The sequence below is a fragment of the Myxocyprinus asiaticus genome, chromosome 39, assembly GCF_019703515.2.
Source record: "Myxocyprinus asiaticus isolate MX2 ecotype Aquarium Trade chromosome 39, UBuf_Myxa_2, whole genome shotgun sequence".
Taxonomy (NCBI): domain Eukaryota; kingdom Metazoa; phylum Chordata; class Actinopteri; order Cypriniformes; family Catostomidae; genus Myxocyprinus; species Myxocyprinus asiaticus.
The window spans coordinates 20,313,078-20,335,314 of record NC_059382.1 but is presented as its reverse complement, the minus strand read 5'-3'; the positions used below and the strand labels follow the sequence as shown (position 1 = coordinate 20,335,314).

The following is a 22,237-nucleotide window of genomic DNA, read 5'->3' as shown; positions in this document are numbered from 1 at the left end:
TGGTCCCAGATGGATAAAATACAAAGAAGGAAATCACACAGGATAACTGAAAAAAAAGAAAGAAAGAAAGAAAAAAAAAACACTGTTTCAAACTGCTTTCATTGTCATTTCACACAAACAACAACACTGCATTTGAAAATTTATAGATTGTTTTTCATGTAATGAAAAAATTTATATAAGACAAAATGTTTATGCACAAATATTAGAATATAAAACCCATGAATACCTAAGTGTCTTCTAATACACTATATATATATATATATATATATATATATATATATATATATATATATATATATAAAACTTATCACCTGATAATCATAGAACAGGTGTCACTCGGATATGTGTCAAAAACACTGTCATAGTATTCAAGAACTGTCATTGTTGACCAAGTAATCCTTATAAAAGAGAAAAGTGAGTATTAATGTTTTAGGTAATTTTGGAAGGAACAGTATTATCGTAGAATGAGGTATGAGACACTCCCTGCACATATTCAATCACGCTTGGGGTCTATATAAGAAGCATCCAGCTTTCTCAAATTCTGCGATTCCCACTTAAAGAGAAACAGGTATGGCACACTAATGTCTTTTTAAATTGATGTATTCTGCTTTAGAGAATGTTCTTTAAATTAGAATAAAAGCACAACATATTCTGAATAGTAACATTCATTTTGAATATAACTTTCACAGAGGTTAAGAATGTTATGTTAGATGATAGTGTTGAACTTGTCGTCTATTAAAATCTGTTTGTAATTTGGTTTCACATGCGTAAAATGTTTGCCTTAAAGGGAAAGTTAACCCAAAAATTAAACTTCTGCCATGATTTACTCACCTTCATGTTGTTCCAAACCTGTATGACTTTCTTTTGTTCGTGGAACAAAATGTTAGGCAGAATGTTAGCCTCAGTCACCATTCACTTTTATTGCATCTTTTTTTTTTTTTTTTTTTCATACAGTGAACGTCAATAGTGATGACAGAATTTTCATTTTTGGCTGAACTATCCCTTGAATCCTAAAGTGCATATGTGTTTTATTTACAAGTGTCTGTATGCAAGAATACAGCTGATGGATATGAAATTCTGAGCATCATCCTTCAACCTGTTACATTTTCTGCCTTTGCTCAAAAGCAGAAATTATGCTGTGTCTCTATCTTGGTGCACCGGCTCTTTTCCTGCAGCCAGTTCACTCGGTCTATAACTGCTCCTCGGTATATAACAGGGTTCCAGGTGAGTCTCTGTTCCTCCAGATCTGACACAGTTCTCCATTCTCTAATGTCTCACAACTAACACCTCCCTTTTTGTCTAGATAACAGTGACCTGACAGTCCAATGTGGCACCAATATGATCTCTCTGGAGGTAAACATGTGCACCGCTGAGTGGGCAGGCTTTGACCCCAGTGGCCTGACCCTGAACGGGGAGCGCAATAATGTCCAGTGCACAGGCACCATTGACACCAGTGTGAACCCACCGGTCATCCGCTACCAGCTGCCTGTCAATCACAGTAAGGAGAATACATGCAGACAGTCTCTGCAGGTGATAACAAACAGTTTCTCGACATTTCCTCTATTCCATAACTGTATTGATCTCTAAGAAGTTGAAAATAGTTTGACATTGGACCTTTCATTAAGATTGAAATAATACACTTACTGTATACACTAGAAAATGCTCCTATGTTGCATTTTCTTTATATTTAAATTAAAATTTAATTGAGAAGTTAATATATTTAAGAATGTACTAGTATTTGGTATATTCCCCTTTTGCATAATGACAGCATGCACTTGAGCTGGCATGGACAGATGATACATGTTTTTCCAGCAAGATCATGTGTGCTTCAATGGAAGCAAGGCAATCTGGCCTTTGGTATAAAGGAGTTCACATAGTCAGTCTCACAAATGTGCTTACATTTGATTAGTGAAAGAAGAAATCTTCAATATTTCTTATACATTAAATATAGTAACTTTTAATATCTTTGTTTTACAATTTTTTTTTAAAATCCTAAAACTTTCAGCTTATTTGCAGGATTAAAGGAATTTTCAGTGTTCAATACAAGTTGAGCTCAATCGACAGCATTTATGGCATAATATTGATTACCACAAAAAATACCACCAAAGATCGTGGTTACAGTGAGACATTTTCAATGGAAATAAATGGGGACAATGAAAGTGAATGTCACCAATCTTTGCAGGATTTAAGCACAGAAATATGAAGCTTATAATTTTATAAATGCACTAGCATTAATTCTTCTGTTAAAACTTGTCTATTATTTGAGCTGTAAAATTTTTTAAATTGTAATTTTTCATTTGTAGAAAATATTTTAGTCGTTTTAGAGTTTGTTGACATTACATTGCCATGGTAATGTAGTTGTAAATTTGGCTTTAACATTGCACAGAAAAGGTTTGTAAGTGAGGTAAAGGAGTAACAAGACTAAATTCATTTTTGTGGTAATCAACATTATGCCACAAATGCTGTCGACTGAGCTTAACTTGAATTGAAGCCGGAACATTCCTTTAAATTAAAAAAATCCCAGATTTTCAATGTGGTTTCACACTTTTGGAGCTCACTTTCTATTTGAGATTTGGTACCGCTTTATTTTTTAAAGGTGGATGATGTAGATGCTTATTCTCTGAATGTGATTGTTGCATGTTAACAGATTGTGGATGAGGTGCCCAGTTCCTCTGGTCCATTCAGCATGTTCTCCAGCATTCAGTCCGTCATCATCACAGGCTTCATTGATATACCCATCTCTTCGGCAGGCCTCATCAGTTACTCCACAGACCTCTATTACCATTTCTCCTGCCGTTACCCACTGGAATATCTCTTGTCAACAACACTCAGATTGTAGCGTGAGTATGAATAGATTCACCCTTCACTCTACATACTTGACACACTGCAATATGACAACAAGAGGATTGAGTTGACTCATGTTCATCATGCAGGTCATCCGTGTCAGTGGCCACTAGTGACAACAATGGAACTTTCATTGACTCTCTCAGTATGAGTGTCTACACTCAAAATGTTAAAGATATCCTTGTCTCTTCCTTTTGCAGAGCACTGACTATACCTACCCATTGGTGGTTCCATCTACAGGGATGGAGCTGCGCACTGAGGTCTATGTTGAAGTTAAATCTGTCAATCTCACTGGAAAGTAAGAATTATTTCAGTCGTCTCTCGGACAGTGAATTGTATATGTTTCTGTTTGTGTTTTATTATGGAATTAAATATCACTTGTCTGATTTTCCATCTTCAGTTTTCATCTGTTGCTGGGCCAGTGCTTTGCTACCCCATCACCTTATAATCAAACCAACAATAAACAGTATAATCTTTTCACCGGGTAAGCTATTCCTATTACCTTTACCACCTTTTCAAAAATCTTCATTGAATGTGCAATCGACCCTTATAAATATGTTGTTGGTTTTGTAAGTGATTAAATCAAAGTTTTTCTATTTTTTTCATCACAGATGTGTTGTAGAGAACCGGACAACAGTACTTCATAATGGCATTTCGAAGTTCTCCAGATTCTCGTTTGAAGCATTCCGCTTTGTGGAGCACCGTGATCAAGAAAAGTCCACTATATACCTGCACTGTATACTGCGACTTTGTGAGCCAAGTAAGTGCCAAGAACTACTTGATGTAAGTGCACTTTTCACTGTTGATGAACAGAACAGAACAGAACAGAACAGAACAAAATAGAATCGCTACTACAAGTGAGGTAAGTCAATTAATTTACTACTTTTGTGCAGTCTTGCATCAGGAATGGAAAGTGTAGACGAAGAGCCGTAGAACCTTATGGATCACAAGCAAAAGACTCTGCCACAGTGTCTGTGGGTCCTCTGTACACCACAGTCCTGAGTAAGTCTGAAGATATATACAAGACATCATTACATTTAAAGGGATAGTTCACCCAAATGTAAAATTCTGTCATCATTTACTCACCCTCATGTTGTTCCAAACCCATATGACTTTCTTTCTCATGTGCAACACTGAGAGCCTCAGCCACCATTTTTTTTGTATTTATTTTTTTAATGAAAAAATAAATGATGCAATGAAATTGAATGGCGACTGAGGCTAATCTTCTGCCTAACATCTCCTTTTGTGTTCCACTTGAGTAAATGATGCCAGAATTTTGTTTTGGTCAGACTGGCCCTTTAAGAACACACAAGCTATGGAAATCTTAATGGGGGTTTGTCAAAAAACGGACAGTTTTGAGATGCAGCCATGCCTAACTAATACCATATATCTTTTAGAGAATGATGTTCCCACTGCATCCGCCTATGGTATGAGAGTCTTTTCACTTTAAAATAAAATATTTGTATTTGAAATGTACAGTAGTTCCAATCAGGTGTTCTATCTTTTAATATCTTGAAAATAATCAACAACATTCCACCTAGAAACTAACAGAACAGTGTGGCATGTGTCAAGTGTTTGTTTTCTGCTCTGAATCAGGAGGTAGTGAGGTGTTGGATGTGAATGCGACTGCAGTGGTGGTGGGGGTCATATTTGCCACCGGTGGTGTTGTGTTGCTGGTTATAACTGGAAGGTTTGTGCTGAAGAAATTTTACTGGGCTGGTTCTCTGCCTCGGGCTTTCCACTGAGGGATCCATCAACACGCGAACTGCTTTGTTTTGAATGAAACTTTATTTGGTATGTCCGATAAGACGTCTGATCACATCACAGCATCTGCACAATCCAGCAGAGAGATTTTAATCTGTTTAGAACATTTAGTAGTCTTGTAACTTTCTTTGCAGCCATCGGTCTGCAGAAAACTATGATGCTTAATACTACATGTACAGTAAATGCAAAATACTGCTACAGCTTACTGTATATGTTTTAAATGTTTGTTATCTGAATTATTAGAGGCATGCATGCAGACCTGCATTAATAAGAGGAACAAACTGTGGATTATTACAATTGTAATTGCTAACTAATATTTTTGTACTATTATGATCGCTGCTTTTAAAAAAATTTTCAGGGCACATTACAAGTTAAGCGTGATCAAACAGCATTTGTGGCATAATGTTGATTACCACAAAAATAATAGAGTTGTCGCTTGTTTGTTTTAAAAAAAAGAGGCAAAAATTGAGGTTACAGGATAACACTCCCAGTACAATGCAAGTGAATGGGGTCAGTCCGTAAACTTTCAAATACACACTGTTTCAGAAGTATAGCCACAAGATGTAAACATTATACTAGTTAACATGAATTGAACAAATAGTGTCAGTTATAGACCGAGTGAACTTTTAATATTATCGCTTATTAACCTTATCTGTGTAAAGTTATATCCAACATTACAAATTACATGTCATGACGATATAACGGCAGTAAACCTTGTAATCCGGCAAATGCTGTAATGCCACTAAATCCCTGATTAAATCATTGTTAATTCATGTGGATATAATTTTTAAATGGTGTGTGTTTTAATGGTTATGGACTGACCAAATTCACTTCCATTGTAAGCACCTTACTGTAACCACAATCTTTTCTAAACCAAGAATGAGTCGAAATTATTTTTTTTGGTAATCAACATTATGCTACAAATACTGTCGATTGTCGATCTGTTTGTATTGAACCCGGAATATTCCTTTAATGCTCTGATTTTCTCATTTCTAAAAGTTTTCATGCACATTGCTTGTATATTGGCCAATGACTAGCTGCTTTCTTGTAGTGTAATGTGATGTAATAACTGTTTAGATGTGATGCGAGTATTTAGGAATTGATATTTTTTATTAGTATGGTTGAGACAAAGTTGAACAGACAACATACAGTATATTCATTTCAACATATGTACAAATATATCTTTATTTACATGCTTTCAAATTGTTTATGAAACAACATATACAGTACAACACACACATTTTCAATAAACCTGCATTAAATGAAAGATTCTTGGTTGTCTCTTTCGATTGACAGATCAATTGATTTCCATGTACTTTATATAAAATTATCTTTAAAAATTGTACATACATGTACAAAGAGTGTTCTACAAAAGTTACAGTTTACAATATACAATCCAAGCATTACATGAGATACTATTTACATTACAGTTGTATTTCTAGAAATGGATAAGAATTGAGAGGTTTTCTTAATTAATTTAGGGTGTGTACAATATCTTGTAAAAGGGCAGTAAGTCTAGTAGAGAAATCCTCCTGTATGGACTCTATGTTTGTCTGATGAAAGCCAGATGACTCACCATTATTCTGATTTTCTTGTAGAGTGATTATCTGTTGGTCTAAATTTGAAATAAACTGTTGATTCTGTGCTGAGGAATTCTGGCAGAACTGGTCCACTTTTGAAGCCATCACATCCCTTGGAGGCTGTATCGATGCAAGATGGCCCACCAAAGTAATTTTCAGTGCCGCCACCTTGCCTTGCACCTCCAAACTGAAGGTACACACTTCCTGTCCGAGCCTGGCAGTCACTTCCTCCCAGAGTTCCTTTCCACTGCTGTCCTTTTCCTCCTCTACAGCTTCGAAGGCTTTTGTTTTAAACTCATCAAAAGCTGCAGTCCTTTTCTGGTGGCTTTCATCCAGTGCTTGAGTGATCTTCTGCACAGCCTCCTGGTAGAGTGTTGCTTCATCTGGGTTCAGGTCCTGGAAGTTCAAATTGAGTTTCTCACAGAGTTCCTGGGTGTTGGACTGGAGAGCAGTCTGGAGTTGCTTTGTAAAAGGGGCTAGAAACTCTCGGATATTGGCCAGGGTGTGTTTTGGGTGACTGGGGTAAGGAGAGAGTCTCTCCCTCAGCTCAGCGAGCTCCTGCTTTAGACGAGCTTTTAGCCGTTCAGACTCCATACTCAGCTTGTGTCGGAGTTCAGCAGCCATGGGGTTGTAGGAGTTCTGGGAGTAAAGGTCACTGCTCACAGCATGGTTCTTCCACATTCCACTGCTGTAAAAGGAACAAATCAATTTACATTATTCAATTTCTTCCTCTTTTCACTCCTATCATGTTTCTGTTCTCCAATTAACACTTCTACAATGGCCAACCAGGTCTCATAGAATCACATTACAACCTGCATTTTTGCAAAATTACTTTTAAATTTCTCGTTGTACATATCGTGGCAGTTTCCTGGAGAAATCAACACTAGAGGCGCTACAACAACAATTACTTTTTTTCCCCTTTAACTCAAATCACGAGTAAAACGACAGATTATCAGTTCATGAAAAACGTACTTTTCGCCCTTTTCCTCACGCAATGCTATCTTATGGCATCAAAACACTTTTACTCTAGTGTATGACTTGTAATGCAATATATTTTAACATTTGCATTACATAACCAACTACATTTACAAGCTTGTTCTTGAGCAATCAAATTGTGCAGTAGCACTGCTGATGCAAAGGACAAGGGAACAGGTCCTGGAGAGAACATGAGTTGACACATGAGCTGAAAGTGTCATAGAAGCAACACAACATTATGCAGGCAATTGTTTTTTTCATCTCACATTTGCTTTTATGACACTATCAGTTAGGTTTAGGTTGAAGATTTAGGGTAGAGAGGTAGGTTTTGTTGATTTAAAACACGATAGATCATTAACTTTAAAAACCTTATCTGTTTGGGAGAACATTGTAACTCGCTTAGCACCACACAGCGGACATTTGACCCCGGAACTGCTGTTATATGTGTAATGTACCACGTTATCTTGTTTTTCAAAAATGTTGCACAGTCGCAAAATTTTCATGAGATCAATGAGATGAGAGACAATGAGAGTGATAAAAACTCACTTTGAATCTTTGGCAAAAGCTTTTTTGTCAAATGCTTGATTGTCTTTCTGTAAACTCCATGGTGCTTCTCGACTGGTTTCATGATTGAGTGGAAATGCTGAAATACAATAAGATCAACGTAATATAATTAAAATTACATATCCCCGAAATGAAAGAAAATATGTCAATAAAAAATAGCAGAGGCAACAAACCTGTTGTAGTAGCAATGGCCAAAGTCAGTATCGCAAACTGCAGATGCATCATTTCAACAGGTTATTCTCTCTATTTAAAAATGGAGATCAGAAATAGATCTTTACAAAGAATCATAAAGTCTCATAAACTTCAACTACTTAAATTTTATTGGTTCTCAATATATTCAAGTTGGCAACTCAAATGTCATCAAGTAATTAGTCTATACGTAGATTTATCCCAATGAATGCAATGGGAGCATCAGGCCCTTTCCTGCTAATGTGTAAATGTGAGAATTTCTTCTCAGGTTCCACATTTAAAGCAGTCCCTTATCAGAGGTTATCCTGATCTTCATCTGTGTCAACAACACATACCACGTGGAGGGTCAGTTTGATAATGGTAAGCGGTGGGATCCTAAAGGTGTTTTGCCGGTTGCCCTCTTCAAAGCTTCTGTGTTCCAATAACACCTATTCAGAGTAGCCTCAGTGATGTCATATCAAGGCCGATACTGACGCATTTCCAAGTCAGGCGAATTGGAATATGTTTACCACTAAGCAGAGGCGACACCTTCAGTGAAGAAGGCTGAGAAGTTTGATATGTAAGATAGGTCTAAATTAAGTGTTAAACTGAATCATATTGTTTAAATGCACATTAACATATGGATATCTGGACAGGCTTTGTCCCGGAAATTATATTGGGTGTGAAGTTCATTCTGTGAACTGTCTGCAATTTGGCTCAGTTTCATCAGTCGAGTTGTGTCCTACTTGGCTTTCCCACAGCATTGATGCAGAAATAAGTCACAGAGACTGAACCCCACAGGTCTATGTTTGCTGCATTATCTTGTGCTCTGCGAACAAAGGTGCTGTTTGTTTGTGCTTTACTGAATGGGACCTCTTTGGTTTACTTTGATTCACAGGGCCAGAGCTAGTGATAAACAAATCCAATGGCAGCTTACTTTGAAGATTTGATTATTCAAGTTAAAAGAGTAAATTATATATGCAGTGGGGGTAAGAAGCGGACTAAAAAGCCTCAACCCACTTTTTGTAGTTGTATAAGTGAGTATTAAAGGGATAGTTACAAACCTGGCATTACAAATACATTGCAGAACAACAACCCCATGTTAAGAGTTACAAATATAATAACAAATTGTGCAACAGGTTATTTTGAGGAAATTGGTATCAGTTACTAAATGCCTATAATATTAAAATAATAATGAAAAATGAAAACTCTGTCATCATTTACTCCCCCTCAGATTGTTTCAAGCTAAGAAACCTTTCTTTCTTCTGAGCATGCAAGAACACAGGAGGAAATATTTAGCAAAATGCTAGCCTGAGTCACCATTCAATTTATGGAAATAAGATGTAATGAAAGTGAACAGTGACTAAGACTAACACTCTGCCCATAATCTCCTTTTGTGTTTCAGGTAAGAAAGTAAATATTCAGGGTTGGGAACAATGAGGGTTAATGATGAGAGAATTTTCATTTTTGGGTAAATTATCCCATTAATATTTTAATAAATAACATCTATAAATGTATGTAAATAAATCCACTTAATGTTTTTTGCTCAAGATTTTGTACCATATATATTTTAAAACCTGCAACACAGGGACACTGTCTGTAACATGCTCTTCCAGCTAACTGTAACTCTCTGTAACTCTTCCAGCCACCTTGTCGTTTGAGTTCACTTTCAATGAATGACCAAAAGTGTGTGAAATGTGAATAATTTATTACATAATCAAGAAGTCATCATTAGGTCATAGTCCATACATACTCTGCTGAAAGTAATTCAGGGTAAAAGTTTAATGATTTTGGAGCAATTACAAAAAATTATAAAGTATTCATAAGCAGTACACAGTGTGTAACTGCAGTGCAACATAATGCATTTTAGAATATGAATTTAAAAAATATATTACGCTATTCTTTTCAAATGTAATGATCTATTTACACTAAACATGATTCCCATGCATAGTTCAAAGAGTGTTACAAGGTTTGCTTATGTAAGTCTTTTGTGTTTATTCACGTTTGTTTATTGAGTGATACTGGCTCTGTTTTGTGCAGTTTCAACTTTAACCTAGATATTACAACAGGTTTACTAGGCTGGCCATGGCCTTCATGCCTACTGGTTGCATCAAGAGAATGGAGCCAAGTAAAGGGATGTCAAAAACAAGGCTTGTTATTTTAGTGTCCAGTGTTTGTTTGAATACAGATTGCCTAGAATGTGCCCATTTTCAGCCAAAGCATTCTAGAAAATGTACACTAGCATTCTAATAAGTATTTTGAAACAGCAACTTGTGACCGATTCAAAGATGTGCTGAAAGACATTTAAAGCACAGCAAAAATCATTAATCAGTTTCATGGTTTCACTGTGATCCACATCAGCCTGTAATCTGAACTGGCAGCATCAGGTTGCATCTCTCTCTACCTATTGGCATTTGCGATACCTTATCCCCAGAATGTTCATGAATCATTCAGCATGGCATGGAGAGAGCTTCCTGTATGCCTTCGAGATGACTCTGAGCCCTGAGCAGCACACTAAGATGTTGTGCACGTTCAGGGTTTGCCTCTGCTGGCCTACCCTACTTTCTTGGTTCTGCATCTCAAGACTGAGCATTGCCAGCAGCAATGGCCATCTGTAGAACTATGTTTGGTGATAAGTGTGCCAGTGACATTGAAGAAATTCTACTATCAGAAAACACCATCAGCCGCCGTATCACTGAGATGGCAACCGACGTCAAATGTCAATTTATTGAGAGAATAAAGGACGGAAAAGTTTTTTCATTGCAATTAGATGAGTCGACAGACATCTCAAACTCCTCCCAACTACTTGTATTAGTCTGCTACCGCTGTGAGAGAAAACTGCTTGAGGATCTGTTATTTTGCTCAGCACTGGAAAAAACATGCACAGGGAGAGATATTTTTGAAAAAATCAATGGCAAACTGGATGAACTTGGTCTTTGTTGGGACAACTGTGTCGGTGTGTGCACAGATGGAGTGGGAGACATGTTAGGGAAAAATAAAGAACTCTCTGCTTTGGTTCGTGATGTAGCTCCGCATGTTCGTTTCACCCACTGTATGATTCACAGGGAGGCCCTTGCAGCAAAAACTCTTCCTGCTGAGTTGAACGCAGTGCTTCAAACAGCAACACAAATTGTACATTTCTTCAAGACTTGTCCCATATAATCAAGACTGTTTGCCCTGTTGTGCAAAGAAATGAGGTCAGAATATAAATCCTTACTTTTGCACACGGAGGTAAGGTTTCATTACGGTAAGGTTTTAAATTTTCATTGCATGATGAACTAATCATTTTTCTGTTTGATTGTGCATCTTCCTTTGCAAATTATTTTACTGACCCAAAGTGGCTCGCATATCTTGCATTCCTGTCTGAAATTTTTGATAGACTTAATACCCTTAATTCGTCTCTGCAGCACCCTCAAATGAACCTTAGAGCACCCTCAATTGCAGACCAGGGCAAACTACTGCCCACAGGTCGATTTATCATGAATGTTTTTTATTAGATCTTTCATTTATCTGGCTCTATCGCATATCCACAAGCTTTTAATATGCTCAGGGTTGCCAGATAATAGATTCAACTCCCCAATCAGAGATTTATACATGCACAAATAGGAAATATTTCACCTTATGTCATACTTAATTTATGCAATCTGGAAACCATGTATGGGAGTGCGCGCTTTCTCCTCTTCGAAAAAATAAAATAAAATAAAATAAAATACTTAACGCTCAATAGTGCAATATTCTGCTCAAAGAAAAGTGTGATGCAACCACACCGTGTCCATTCGTGAGACTGTGTGTGCTGTTTAGTGTGAAGTCTGCGAGCAAACTTTTTCAGTGATGATCTTTAGTAAAATCCCAATAGATCTTCGCATCATTCGCACATGGAGGGGACATACGAGCAAAACCAAGCGAGAGAGGAATATGTTTGTTCTTTGAGTTATTTGTGAAATGCTGAAGTCCCTCACACCTGTATGTGAATGTTACTCTGGCAGTAATCATTTATCAGTGTCATGCAGCCTGTTTTATACAGTTGTGTGCTGAATGGGATGCCAAACAAACCACTGAAGAACCCACATCATGATCCATGAGCGTGTAAACAGGTTGATAATGTTTTAAGAATCCACTATGCAGCCAACTTTAAAATAAGCTTTTAGATTCTATAATTTCAGAATATTCTATTTTACTATTAAACCAGACTCCTGATGTAGAGTGTTAAACTGAATACTAAATTACCACTGCATTGAAGTATGGTAAAATAAACAATTAATAATTTTATTCAGCCTTTATTCAGTTTTACTAAAACATGATAGAAAAATAGCAGCAAAACTTCAAGCAATCACAGAATGGTCCCATCAGTCTGTATACACTTCAGAAAATTGTGCATCATACATTGAGTGCATGAGTGCACTTCTACTTCTGGGATTAAAAGATACAGCTATGTAGAACTTTTTATCTCAATTGAAAATGGAAAATGTTTTGTGAACACACAAAATGCTGCATCAATGTTTGTCCTAATCTGCAGATGCAGCATTTTGCTGTCATTTTCAGCGACAGATCATGTGAAAATCGAATAAATGTTTTGTACATGAAAAACTGTTCTTTTAACTGTTTTATGATAAATCTCCACTGGTCACAGCTGCCTCTCCCAGGACAAGACAGCTGTATATGTCTTCAAGACGGACAAGTAGTAAACTGTATAAATTCCCAAGCATTTGTAGCTAATTGCATCCAGACCCTAATAGCACACTGACATCACCCAGATGTCTATTTGATGTGCATGTTTTCATCTGGTAGATGTATTTTTAAGGTTGTTTGCTCATCTGCAATACATCTGTAAGACGTTTCTTCTCAGATGTTAATAAGGCATTCATCAAATGTCTTTGTGACGTTTATGATTTAGAATGTTTGCAAATCTGATCTTTTTAAGATGTTTAAGATGCTTCTTCTAATTCGGCTAAAAGTGATTACAAAATGCACTGTTTTTGTTCCGCTAAGTTGTTCCTATGGTAATATTTCTCCTGATCATACACATTCCTCAAATTCTTGACCTACAGTAGGAGAACTCGGCTTCTCGAAGAGCGTTTATGATTGTTAAACCTAATCATGGACGAGGTTTGATAATCTTTATTTACAATCGCGCATGCCAGCTGAGGACATTGTAGCTAGCTAGGTTACTTTCTTAACGTTAAAAATGGACAGATTGTGTTCGAAAGTGCACATTTTTCTATGATGCTCAACACAAACTTCACAAAGACAAGACTATGGAATCAGATCACTAAAAGTCTGCAACAACTTCAGTAAGGCAAAGAAGTGAAATCTTTTGCAGATGCAGCGTGTACCATAAATGCAGGCTACGTTTGCCTAGGGTGCTTTAGTTCCTTCAAGAGAAAGAAAAAAAATTGGCTTCTTCCACTGAATAAATAAGGCTTAACTGGGTATACACAGATGAAACCAAGGTAAGATTGCAAACATGTGCTATCAGCCTATCATTCATGAAGACAGGCCTTATGTTTGCACAGTGATGATAACGTACTCTCCATTCACAGAGTGATCGCCATTCAAAATTGTATGAATTTTGTGTGTCAAAACAAGGGAGTTCAATCAAAAAGTTTAATGTTTTTCTTAATGTTGAATGGTTAGCCTGCTAGTCAGTGACCTCCAAAGTAAAATACATTCTTCCATGAACTATAATGACACTTGTAGGGTGCTCACGTGTACGACTGAACATGGTTTGTGACCTATACACCTATTGACTGGTCACAACCTAATGACGCAGTTGCCCTCTTTTTAAGTACTGTTTGTTATGTGCTGTAACTCACCAGGTGTGTCCATCTCCTGAGCTGTATGAGGGCTACGATGGCTCCTTGGGCCTGTGTGCTTGCAGGGGGCTTTCCAGACCTGAGCCAGAGAGGGTTGAGTGTGTGGGGTGGTGCCAGAGCATACTGAGTCCAGTTCTGCAGCTGGTTTGCACTGGAAGCCTTTACCTGCTCTACACAGAGTCTAATCAACAGGTCAGGTCTGCGTAAGGAGTGTAGCGATTCTGGTTCTGATTCCAATTCCATTTAACAATTCCAGTTCCTTAAGGATTCCTGACACTTTTGAGGAAGATCCTAACTATATTTTGTTGAGATATATTATAAAGGAAAACAAATCTAGACAAAGACAATACTCTTTTTGATAACATTTTTAAAATCCACTGTTCTGTTACATAAAGGTGCATTCAGTAAGTTTTTGTTCATGTCGTCTTGGACTTACACTGACACCTAGGGGCATGGATGCAGCATCATTCAAATGCAATCATTTTCAGTTAAAGATGCCATTGTAGAAAATGATGATTAATTTAATCCATGAGTGAAAGTGTCCAGTAACAGGGCAGTTACTGGTCAGCTGTCTATACTCATTCTCCTTGACCTGAGTGCGGCCTTTGATACGATCTCACATAACATCCTCCTAGACAAGCTAGTCTCATTTGGAATTACGGGAACCCCCCTGTCTTGGTTTAGATCGTATCTTTCTGGTCGCAACTCAAACATTTTCGATCTAAGTCATCACAAGTTATCACTGGCATTCCACAAGGCTCAGTTTTGGGCCCTCTTCTATTTATTATTTATTTACTGCCCCTTGGTCATATATTTAGTAAACACGGTGTCCATTTTCACTGCTATGCTGACGACACCCAGCTCTACCTATCCTCTGAGCCCACTTCTTCCCTTCCTCCGCCCTCTCTGTCCAGCTGTTTAGCTGAAATAAAAAAATGGTTCTCATCTAATTTTCTCAAATTAAATTGTGGTAAAACCAAAATCCTCCTTGTAGGAACCAAATCTAATTAAGCAAAAAATGACAGTTTTTCTGTGACTATCGATCAGTCCACTGCTTCTCCTTCTTTACAGGTTAAGAGTCTGGGTGTTGTCCTTGATAGCACCTTATCCTTTGAAGCCCATGTTAATAACATAACTTGCTGTGCATACTTTCATTTATGTAATATTAATCGTCTTCGTCCCTCTCTCACATTGAACAGCACTGCCATTCTCATTCATGCACTGGTTACATCACGTATTGATTACTACAATGCTCTCCTCTCTGGTCTTCCTTCCAAACTTCTTCATGAACTTCAGCTGGTCCAGAACTCAGCTGCATGAATCATTTCTAGAACCCCCTCTATTGAACATATTTCACCTGTTCTTCAGCATTTGCATTGGCTTCTGTTTAAGTACCGAATTGATTTTAAAATCTTTATTCTTACCTACAAGGCCTTAAATAATCTTACTCCTTCATATCTCTATGATCTTTTTCATATCTATACACCTACTCGTACCCTTAGATCTTCCTCGTCAACTCTTTTTTTGTTATACCACGTATTCCTCTGAACACTATGTGGTCTAGAGCCTTTAGTTATACTGGATATTCGTAACAATGATAGCCTTCATACTTTTAAATCTCGTCTTAAAACTCACCTATTTAAACAGGCCTTTTTATGACTGTGCATGCACTGAGTTCATACTTTGTATTTTCCAATATCTTATTGTATATCATAGTATTGTTTGCTTAATGTTGTTATTGTTGATGCTTTCAAGGATGACTTTTTGTGTTATGTTTGTAAGGTGACCTTGAGTGTCATGAAAGGCGCCTATAAATAAAATGTATTATTATATTATTAAGTGAATAGTATTAAGTGGTAATGTGATTCTAACATGGCAACCCCCATGAGGGGACCCTCTCCATGTCGCAAAAAAAAAACAAAAACAGCTTTTATAAGGTTACTGATATGACTGATGTCTTAATCTCATGCGAGTCATCATGATTATATACATATGTTTCAAAAGTGCAGTTAATTTCTTAAGGAGTAAATATATTTTTGTGAGAAAAAAAATTATTGAGTGCACCTTGAAATAAGATGTTAATTCAGTAAATGCTCTGACTGATTCTGTGAATGGTCCGTTTGAGACTGCTCATAAGAGTCATTCCTTCGTGAATAGGGCTACACTTATCCCGCTTTACGTTTGTTGTTCACATTCATGACATCCTCTCATATCACAAAACATTTCTTTTGTTGTGGTGCTGTAATGAGAATCAGCATTGTATATTAGGATTGTTTTAGTAAAAAATGCAGATGTTTAAGAACATTAACGTACCGAACGTTTTAAAAGTAATTTGGTTCCAATATTTTTATAAAAAATGAAACCGGTGTTTCACACCCATAGGCCTGCAGTCCATCCACATATTCTTTGGTATTAGTCAGGAAGTCCAACCCCATATCAATAGTATCTTCATATGATAGAATGACTCACTGTCCAAATCCTCCAAACAGATATCATAATCCACAGGACGATAAGCCACAGTCTGGCTAGATAGCTTTTCAACAGTACACAATGTGTAGTACTTGCACAGGATATCATGAGTGTAATACAGCCCCAGTGTAATACAAAAGTGAGAGCTTAGCACAAACAGTGGTTAAGATATCACTCTGACCTATGTGTCATAACGCAACCTTGTGTTTTCTTTAAAGGTGAGCATGCTAGAATCAGGAAGCATGCTAGAGACTGTCCTTAAACACTGGGACTCCCATGGGAGCTTGGAATGCAATGTGCAGCTCGACTTCACCAAGCCTGTGTACACAGTGCAAACAGGGGGTGAGTGGCCAGAGACAAGGGCAGGAAGTAAAGAGGGTTAACTGACTATGTTGTCTCAGCAGCCTGCTATCTATTTGCCATGGTGCAGAGACAGGCTTCTTTGGCCTTCTCAGTACGGTCCCGATGGAAGTCCAGGGATTGATTTTGGCACGTAGCCAAAAGACCACCAGCACCTCTGAGCTCCTAGATACACATAGTATTGCTGAAGATGAAAAAAAAAGGCTGTTGCTGTATTTACACATTCATGCATGTGCCGTCTATAAGCACTCACTTGTTCACTAATTCACTATTTGTTTGTTAACAATTTGTTAAATGACCATAGAGTGAGCAAAAATGACAATGCTGTGCACTGTTTGTCCCGAATTATGGAAAAACTATTAAAAATCCAACCTGAATGTTCAGACTGACATACAGTACTGTGAAAAATTCTTAGGCACATAAGATGTTTCACAAAAACATTTGTCTTAAGATGGTTATTTATATTTTCAGCTTTATTGTGTCAATAGTAAATATACATTTTAGACTCTCAAATATTTATTTTGCAAATAGAATAGAAGAACAGGGAGCAACAGATGGCATGGTCCCCACAAATCCCCCCACTGAATATTGAGTCAGTCTGGGATTACATGATGAGACAACTTGCAACATCCTATCTGCCAACAACCAAGAAAAACTGTATCCAGGTGTACCTAGGAGAATTGGTGCTGTTTTGAAAGCAAATGTGGTCACAACAAATATTGATTTAACTTTTTTTATGTTTACTGGACTTTGTATGATGTTAATTGATAAATGAAAACTATTTATGGCATTATTTTTGAAGACATCCTCACTATGTAACATTTTTCCCAAGTGCCTAAAACTTTTGCACAGTACTGTACATTTGATTTTAAACCAGATTTCATCATGTTTGTAAAATAAAATTGCATGTCTTTTTTTGCTGTTTAGACCAAAAAATCTGATTTTTCAGAAATGTCACTGTGCACAAGACATCACAGAATGCAGGAAAACAAAGGGTAACACTTTACATTAAGGTTCCCTTTGTAAAGGGTTTATAACGGGATTAATTAATAACTAATAACTCATCTACAAATGCATTATTAATAATTTATGTGCAGTTATAACAACATGAATAAAAAGGGTGAATTTCATGCAATACAAGCCAAATAGTGAGCCAATTTTAACTCACATGTTATAAATGCTTAATAAAGGCACTTATTCATACATGATCCAGCAAAAATTTACTAGTATAGAGATTAAAAGGTGTCTATATTCATTACTTTAATGCCTTGACTTATGTCACTTTCCTGGTCATTTTAATGCAAAAAATGCAACAATACCTTAATGCAAAATGGACACCCATGTTGTTTAATCATGAGTTCACTATGAACTATTTATTATCCACTAGGGCTGGGAATTGCCACAGTCCTCCCAGTTAGATATTTGAACTATATTTCCAAGCCGATTCGATAGGTTTTGAGATATTGCCATTCTGTAATTGCGATTTGATGGTTTGATATAAAACTTCATAAAAAGATAAACTCCTTTTTCTCAGAAAGAAATGTCTATTGAAGAACAGTTGTGTTTGAAATGACAATTGTTTTTACTTTGTAATGTATAATTTGCAGGTAAAATGGAGGGATGTGTAAAACTACCAATTTAAAACTACCAATCCACCAGTCAGTGCATTGTCTGAGCTAGGCGACTAGTTAGTGCAAAGGAACCCATGTATAAGGCTGCATTATGTCCATTTGTATTCAACAAATAAAAATATACAATATAAAATTTTAACTTATCAAACTAATTTTGTTATTTTAGAATCAAAACATTAACAAATATTACCATATGTTATTAATATTATCATAATGATAATTTTGCAACATTCAAATGGAGGCTACAGTGTAAACTTGTTGAAGAACTATTTCTGGGGCTGTACTGAATTATGAGAAGGGTTGGGGAGTAACGAAATACATGTAACGGGATTACATATTTAAAATACAAAATATTAGTACCTGTATTCAACTACAGTTACTATTTAAATCATTGGTAATTAGAATACAGTTACATTCAAAAAGTATTTTGATTACTGAAGAGATTACTTTGCATTTTATTGTCATTTGTTTCATTTAATATTTAGATGTAGAACATGTATACATATAAATGATGCGATCCAAAGTGCATTTGAACAGCTGTGAAACACTTTCTTATGATGTGTTACATTCATACGAGCAGACAGAGAAGTAAGTTTGAAGTAAGTTTGGAGCAGAAGAAATAGAAATAAACCTTGTGTAAATTGTCAGCTTTACGCTAAGCTAAAATGCTATTTCTAGCCATTTTACATGCATGTTACCAGGCACGATCATATTTTTTTTTTTAATCAAGAGAATTCACATTAGATCATAATTTCTTTTTTTCTAGTAAGACCTTTGATATTAGGGCAAAAATCATATTCTTGATAATCATTTTTGTATTGTTTTCCTGTAAAAATATCTAAAAATCCTTAAAACAAGATCAGTTTGATTTATCTTGTTTTAGAAACAACACTGCATAAGATATTTAGGTTTTTCAGAGGATGTATTTTTAACATGTGTATTTTGTCTTACTGTACTGGCAGAGTTTTTATAGTCAAAACAAGTGAAAAAATCTTCCAGTGCTGAAGAGGTAATCCAAAGCATTTAGAATACGTTACTGACCTTGAGTAATCTAATGAAATACATTACAAATTACATTTTAGAGCATGTATTCTGTAATCTGCATTTCAAAAGTAACCCTCCCAACCTTGATTATGAGACACATAACAATTCAACTGTAGTCCCAATGTTGTTTCCTGTTATTTGCATATGCATCCTGAGATAGTCTGAGCAGCGTTCTCATAGACAACACTATTCTTACAAACTGCTCCCAGATGACTGGCAGAGAACAAAATTGAGAACTCACCATTTGCACGCGTTCTGCGAGATACGGGCAAATGGCGCTTTGACAGCTGTAACAGCGTTGCATTAAAGGACTAAATGTAAAGAATTAAAGAGACAAAACTTTTCAGATAGAAAACCTGTTACATGGAATGCACACAAATATAGCTTCCTATATTTATCTATTAATCATTGTGGCATTAAGATTAGCATGTTTAAAAAAATAAAAAAATAGAGCCATGATTTGGCTCAGGAAGTATGATTTGTAACAGAAATGATTTTTTCCCCAGCCCTATTATCCACATTATTAACCTATGAAAATGTACCTTAAAGTTGACCCCTGTGAACCGGTTATTGAGTTACCAACATTAATAAGCTATGAAAGTGTACCTTAATGTAAAGTGAACACATGTGAACCATTTATTAATGAGTTATGAATGTTAGTAAGCTATGAAAGTGTACCTTAATGTAAAGTGACCACATGTGAACCATTTATTAATGAGTTATGAATGTTAGTAAGCTATGAAAGTGTACCTTAATGTAAAGTGACCACATGTGAACCATTTATTAATGAGTTATGAATGTTAGTAAGCTATGAAAGTGTACCTTAATGTAAAGTGACCACATGTGAACCATTTATTAATGAGTTATGAATGTTAGTAAGCTATGAAAGTGTACCTTAATGTAAAGTGACCACCTGTGAGCCATTTATTAATGAGTTATGAAGGTTAGTAAGCTATGAAAATGTACCTTAATATAAAGTGAACACCTGTGAACCATTTATTAATGAGTTATGAATGTTAGTAAGCTATGAAAGTGTACCTTAATGTAAAGTGACCACATGTGAACCATTTATTAATGAGTTATGAATGTTAGTAAGCTATGAAAGTGTACCTTAATGTAAAGTGACCACATGTGAACCATTTATTAATGAGTTATGAATGTTAGTAAGCTATGAAAGTGTACCTTAATGTAAAGTGACCACCTGTGAGCCATTTATTAATGAGTTATGAAGGTTAGTAAGCTATGAAAATGTACCTTAATATAAAGTGAACACCTGTGAACCATTTATTAATGAGTTATGAATGTTAGTAAGCTATGAAAGTGTATCTTAATGTGAAGTGACCACCTGTGCGGCATTTATTAATGAGTTATGAATGTCAGTAATCTATAAAAGTGTACCTTAATGTAAAGTGACCACCTGTGAGCCATTATTATTATTATTATTATTATTTTATTTTTTTTTATTTTATTTTTTTTTTTTTTTGGCCTTTTCAGCATTATATGTCATGAGCGCAGCCTGCTAGGTGGTGGCTCAGACTGTGAGCCATTTATTAATGAGTTATGAATGTCAGTAAGCTATGAAAGTGTACCTCAACGTAAAGTGACCACCTGTGAGCCATTTATTAATGAGCTATGAATGTTAGTAAGCTATGAAATTGTACCTTGATGTAAAGTGACCAACTGTGCGCCATTTATTAATGAGTTATGAATGTTAGTAATCTATAAAAGTGTACCTTAATGTAAAGTGACCACCTGTGAGCCATTATTATTATTATTATTTTTGTTTGGGCCTTTTGTGGCTTTATTAGTGAGAGGACGGTGGAGAGGTGACAGGAAACGATAGGGGAGAAGAGTAGGAATGGGATTGGGAAGGGACCCCATGAGCCGGGACTCGTACTCAGGTCACCCGTGATGCATCAGCATTATATGTCATGAGCGCAGCCCGCTAGGTGGTGGCTCAGACTGTGAGCCATTTATTAATGAGTTATGAATGTCAGTAAGCTATGAAAGTGTACCACAACATAAAGTGACCACCTGTGAGCCATTTATTAATGAGTTATGAATGTCAGTAAGCTATAAAAGTGTATACGTAAAGTGACCACCTGTGAACCATTTATGAATGAGTTATGAATGCCAGTAAGCAATAAAAGTGTATACCTTAAAGGTGCAGTATGAAAGATTCAGAAACCCTTGTTATTAATGACACCTGTGGCCGTTAAGTGAACTGCAGCCAGCTACTTGTTGCTCATGCTCATGCACACACTCCATAGGGACGCGAGTAAGTGAGCATCTACCAAAACATTGATGTAACGTACAAAGAGACTGAACGTGATTCACCGACATCATGCTGACAGATAATGTAGCATAATTAAAATTACATGGTTATAATTTTTTCTACAAACTTTGAGACTATATTTGACTCTCCAGTGCAGGAACAGGGCTAAACAAAATGTGGATATAGGTCTGACTATGTGAGACTGTAGTTTGAAATAATCACTTTTCTTTGCATAATACATTGACTGCATTCATACCTATATCGGCGTTAACTAGCTAGCCAGCTTTATCAATAGCTGTTAGCTAAATTTGGTGGATGATGACAGTAGCTGTTTATAAAATAGACTGTTCATTATAAATATGTTGACACAATTCAGTATTGATGTGATTCCATCACATCTGTCATTTTGATATATCGATGCGCTATTGTTTTATAAAAATAGATTGTATATATTTTCTGTATAACCAAGTTACGTTACATTAATGAATGGGTCTTTTTGCATGATCTTGAACATTGTCTGGCATTCATTTCATGTGTTATTGTAGTTTAGCTAAAATTACACAGATCAATCCTTATGGCACTATATTTCACATGCTTTGCAGTTATGTAAGCTTACCTGTCCAGTAAGAAGAATGCCAATTCAGGGTCGGTTTTGATCCCAAAAACCGATCGAAGATCCCTCCAGGAATCAAATACCCTGCCGATGTTCACTCTAGTTTTCGCTCGACCATGATCACGTTCCAATTTAGC

At 36.3% G+C, this 22,237-nt stretch overlaps 1 protein-coding gene, 1 long non-coding RNA gene and 1 pseudogene across 5 annotated transcripts; 1 reads left to right on the top strand and 2 right to left on the bottom strand.

Moving 5' to 3' along the window:
- The first annotated feature begins 1,103 nt into the window (after positions 1 to 1,103).
- Positions 1,104 to 4,598, top strand: LOC127429748 (zona pellucida-like domain-containing protein 1; annotated as a pseudogene).
- A 1,113-nt stretch (positions 4,599 to 5,711) lies between these two features.
- LOC127429750 (apolipoprotein A-IV-like) lies at positions 5,712 to 13,720 on the bottom strand. Its single transcript, XM_051678893.1, has 4 exons — positions 13,709 to 13,720; positions 7,901 to 7,970; positions 7,710 to 7,806; positions 5,712 to 6,876 (listed from the first exon to the last, which is right to left on the bottom strand). The coding sequence occupies exons 2-4, from the start codon at positions 7,950 to 7,952 to the stop codon at positions 6,081 to 6,083; spliced, it is 945 nt and encodes a 314-aa protein (XP_051534853.1). The 5' UTR covers positions 7,953 to 7,970; positions 13,709 to 13,720; the 3' UTR covers positions 5,712 to 6,080.
- A 6,145-nt stretch (positions 13,721 to 19,865) lies between these two features.
- On the bottom strand, positions 19,866 to 21,225 carry LOC127429761 (uncharacterized). 4 transcript variants are annotated; one of them, XR_007895326.1, is made up of 3 exons: positions 20,946 to 21,225; positions 20,198 to 20,466; positions 19,866 to 20,125 (listed from the first exon to the last, which is right to left on the bottom strand). It is a non-coding gene; the product is annotated as an uncharacterized LOC127429761 (long non-coding RNA). The 4 variants fall into 4 exon arrangements; XR_007895327.1 differs by having other exon boundaries at positions 20,198 to 20,413; positions 20,821 to 20,946; XR_007895328.1 differs by lacking the exon at positions 20,946 to 21,225 and adding an exon at positions 20,611 to 20,641.
- Positions 21,226 to 22,237: the final 1,012 nt, after the last annotated feature.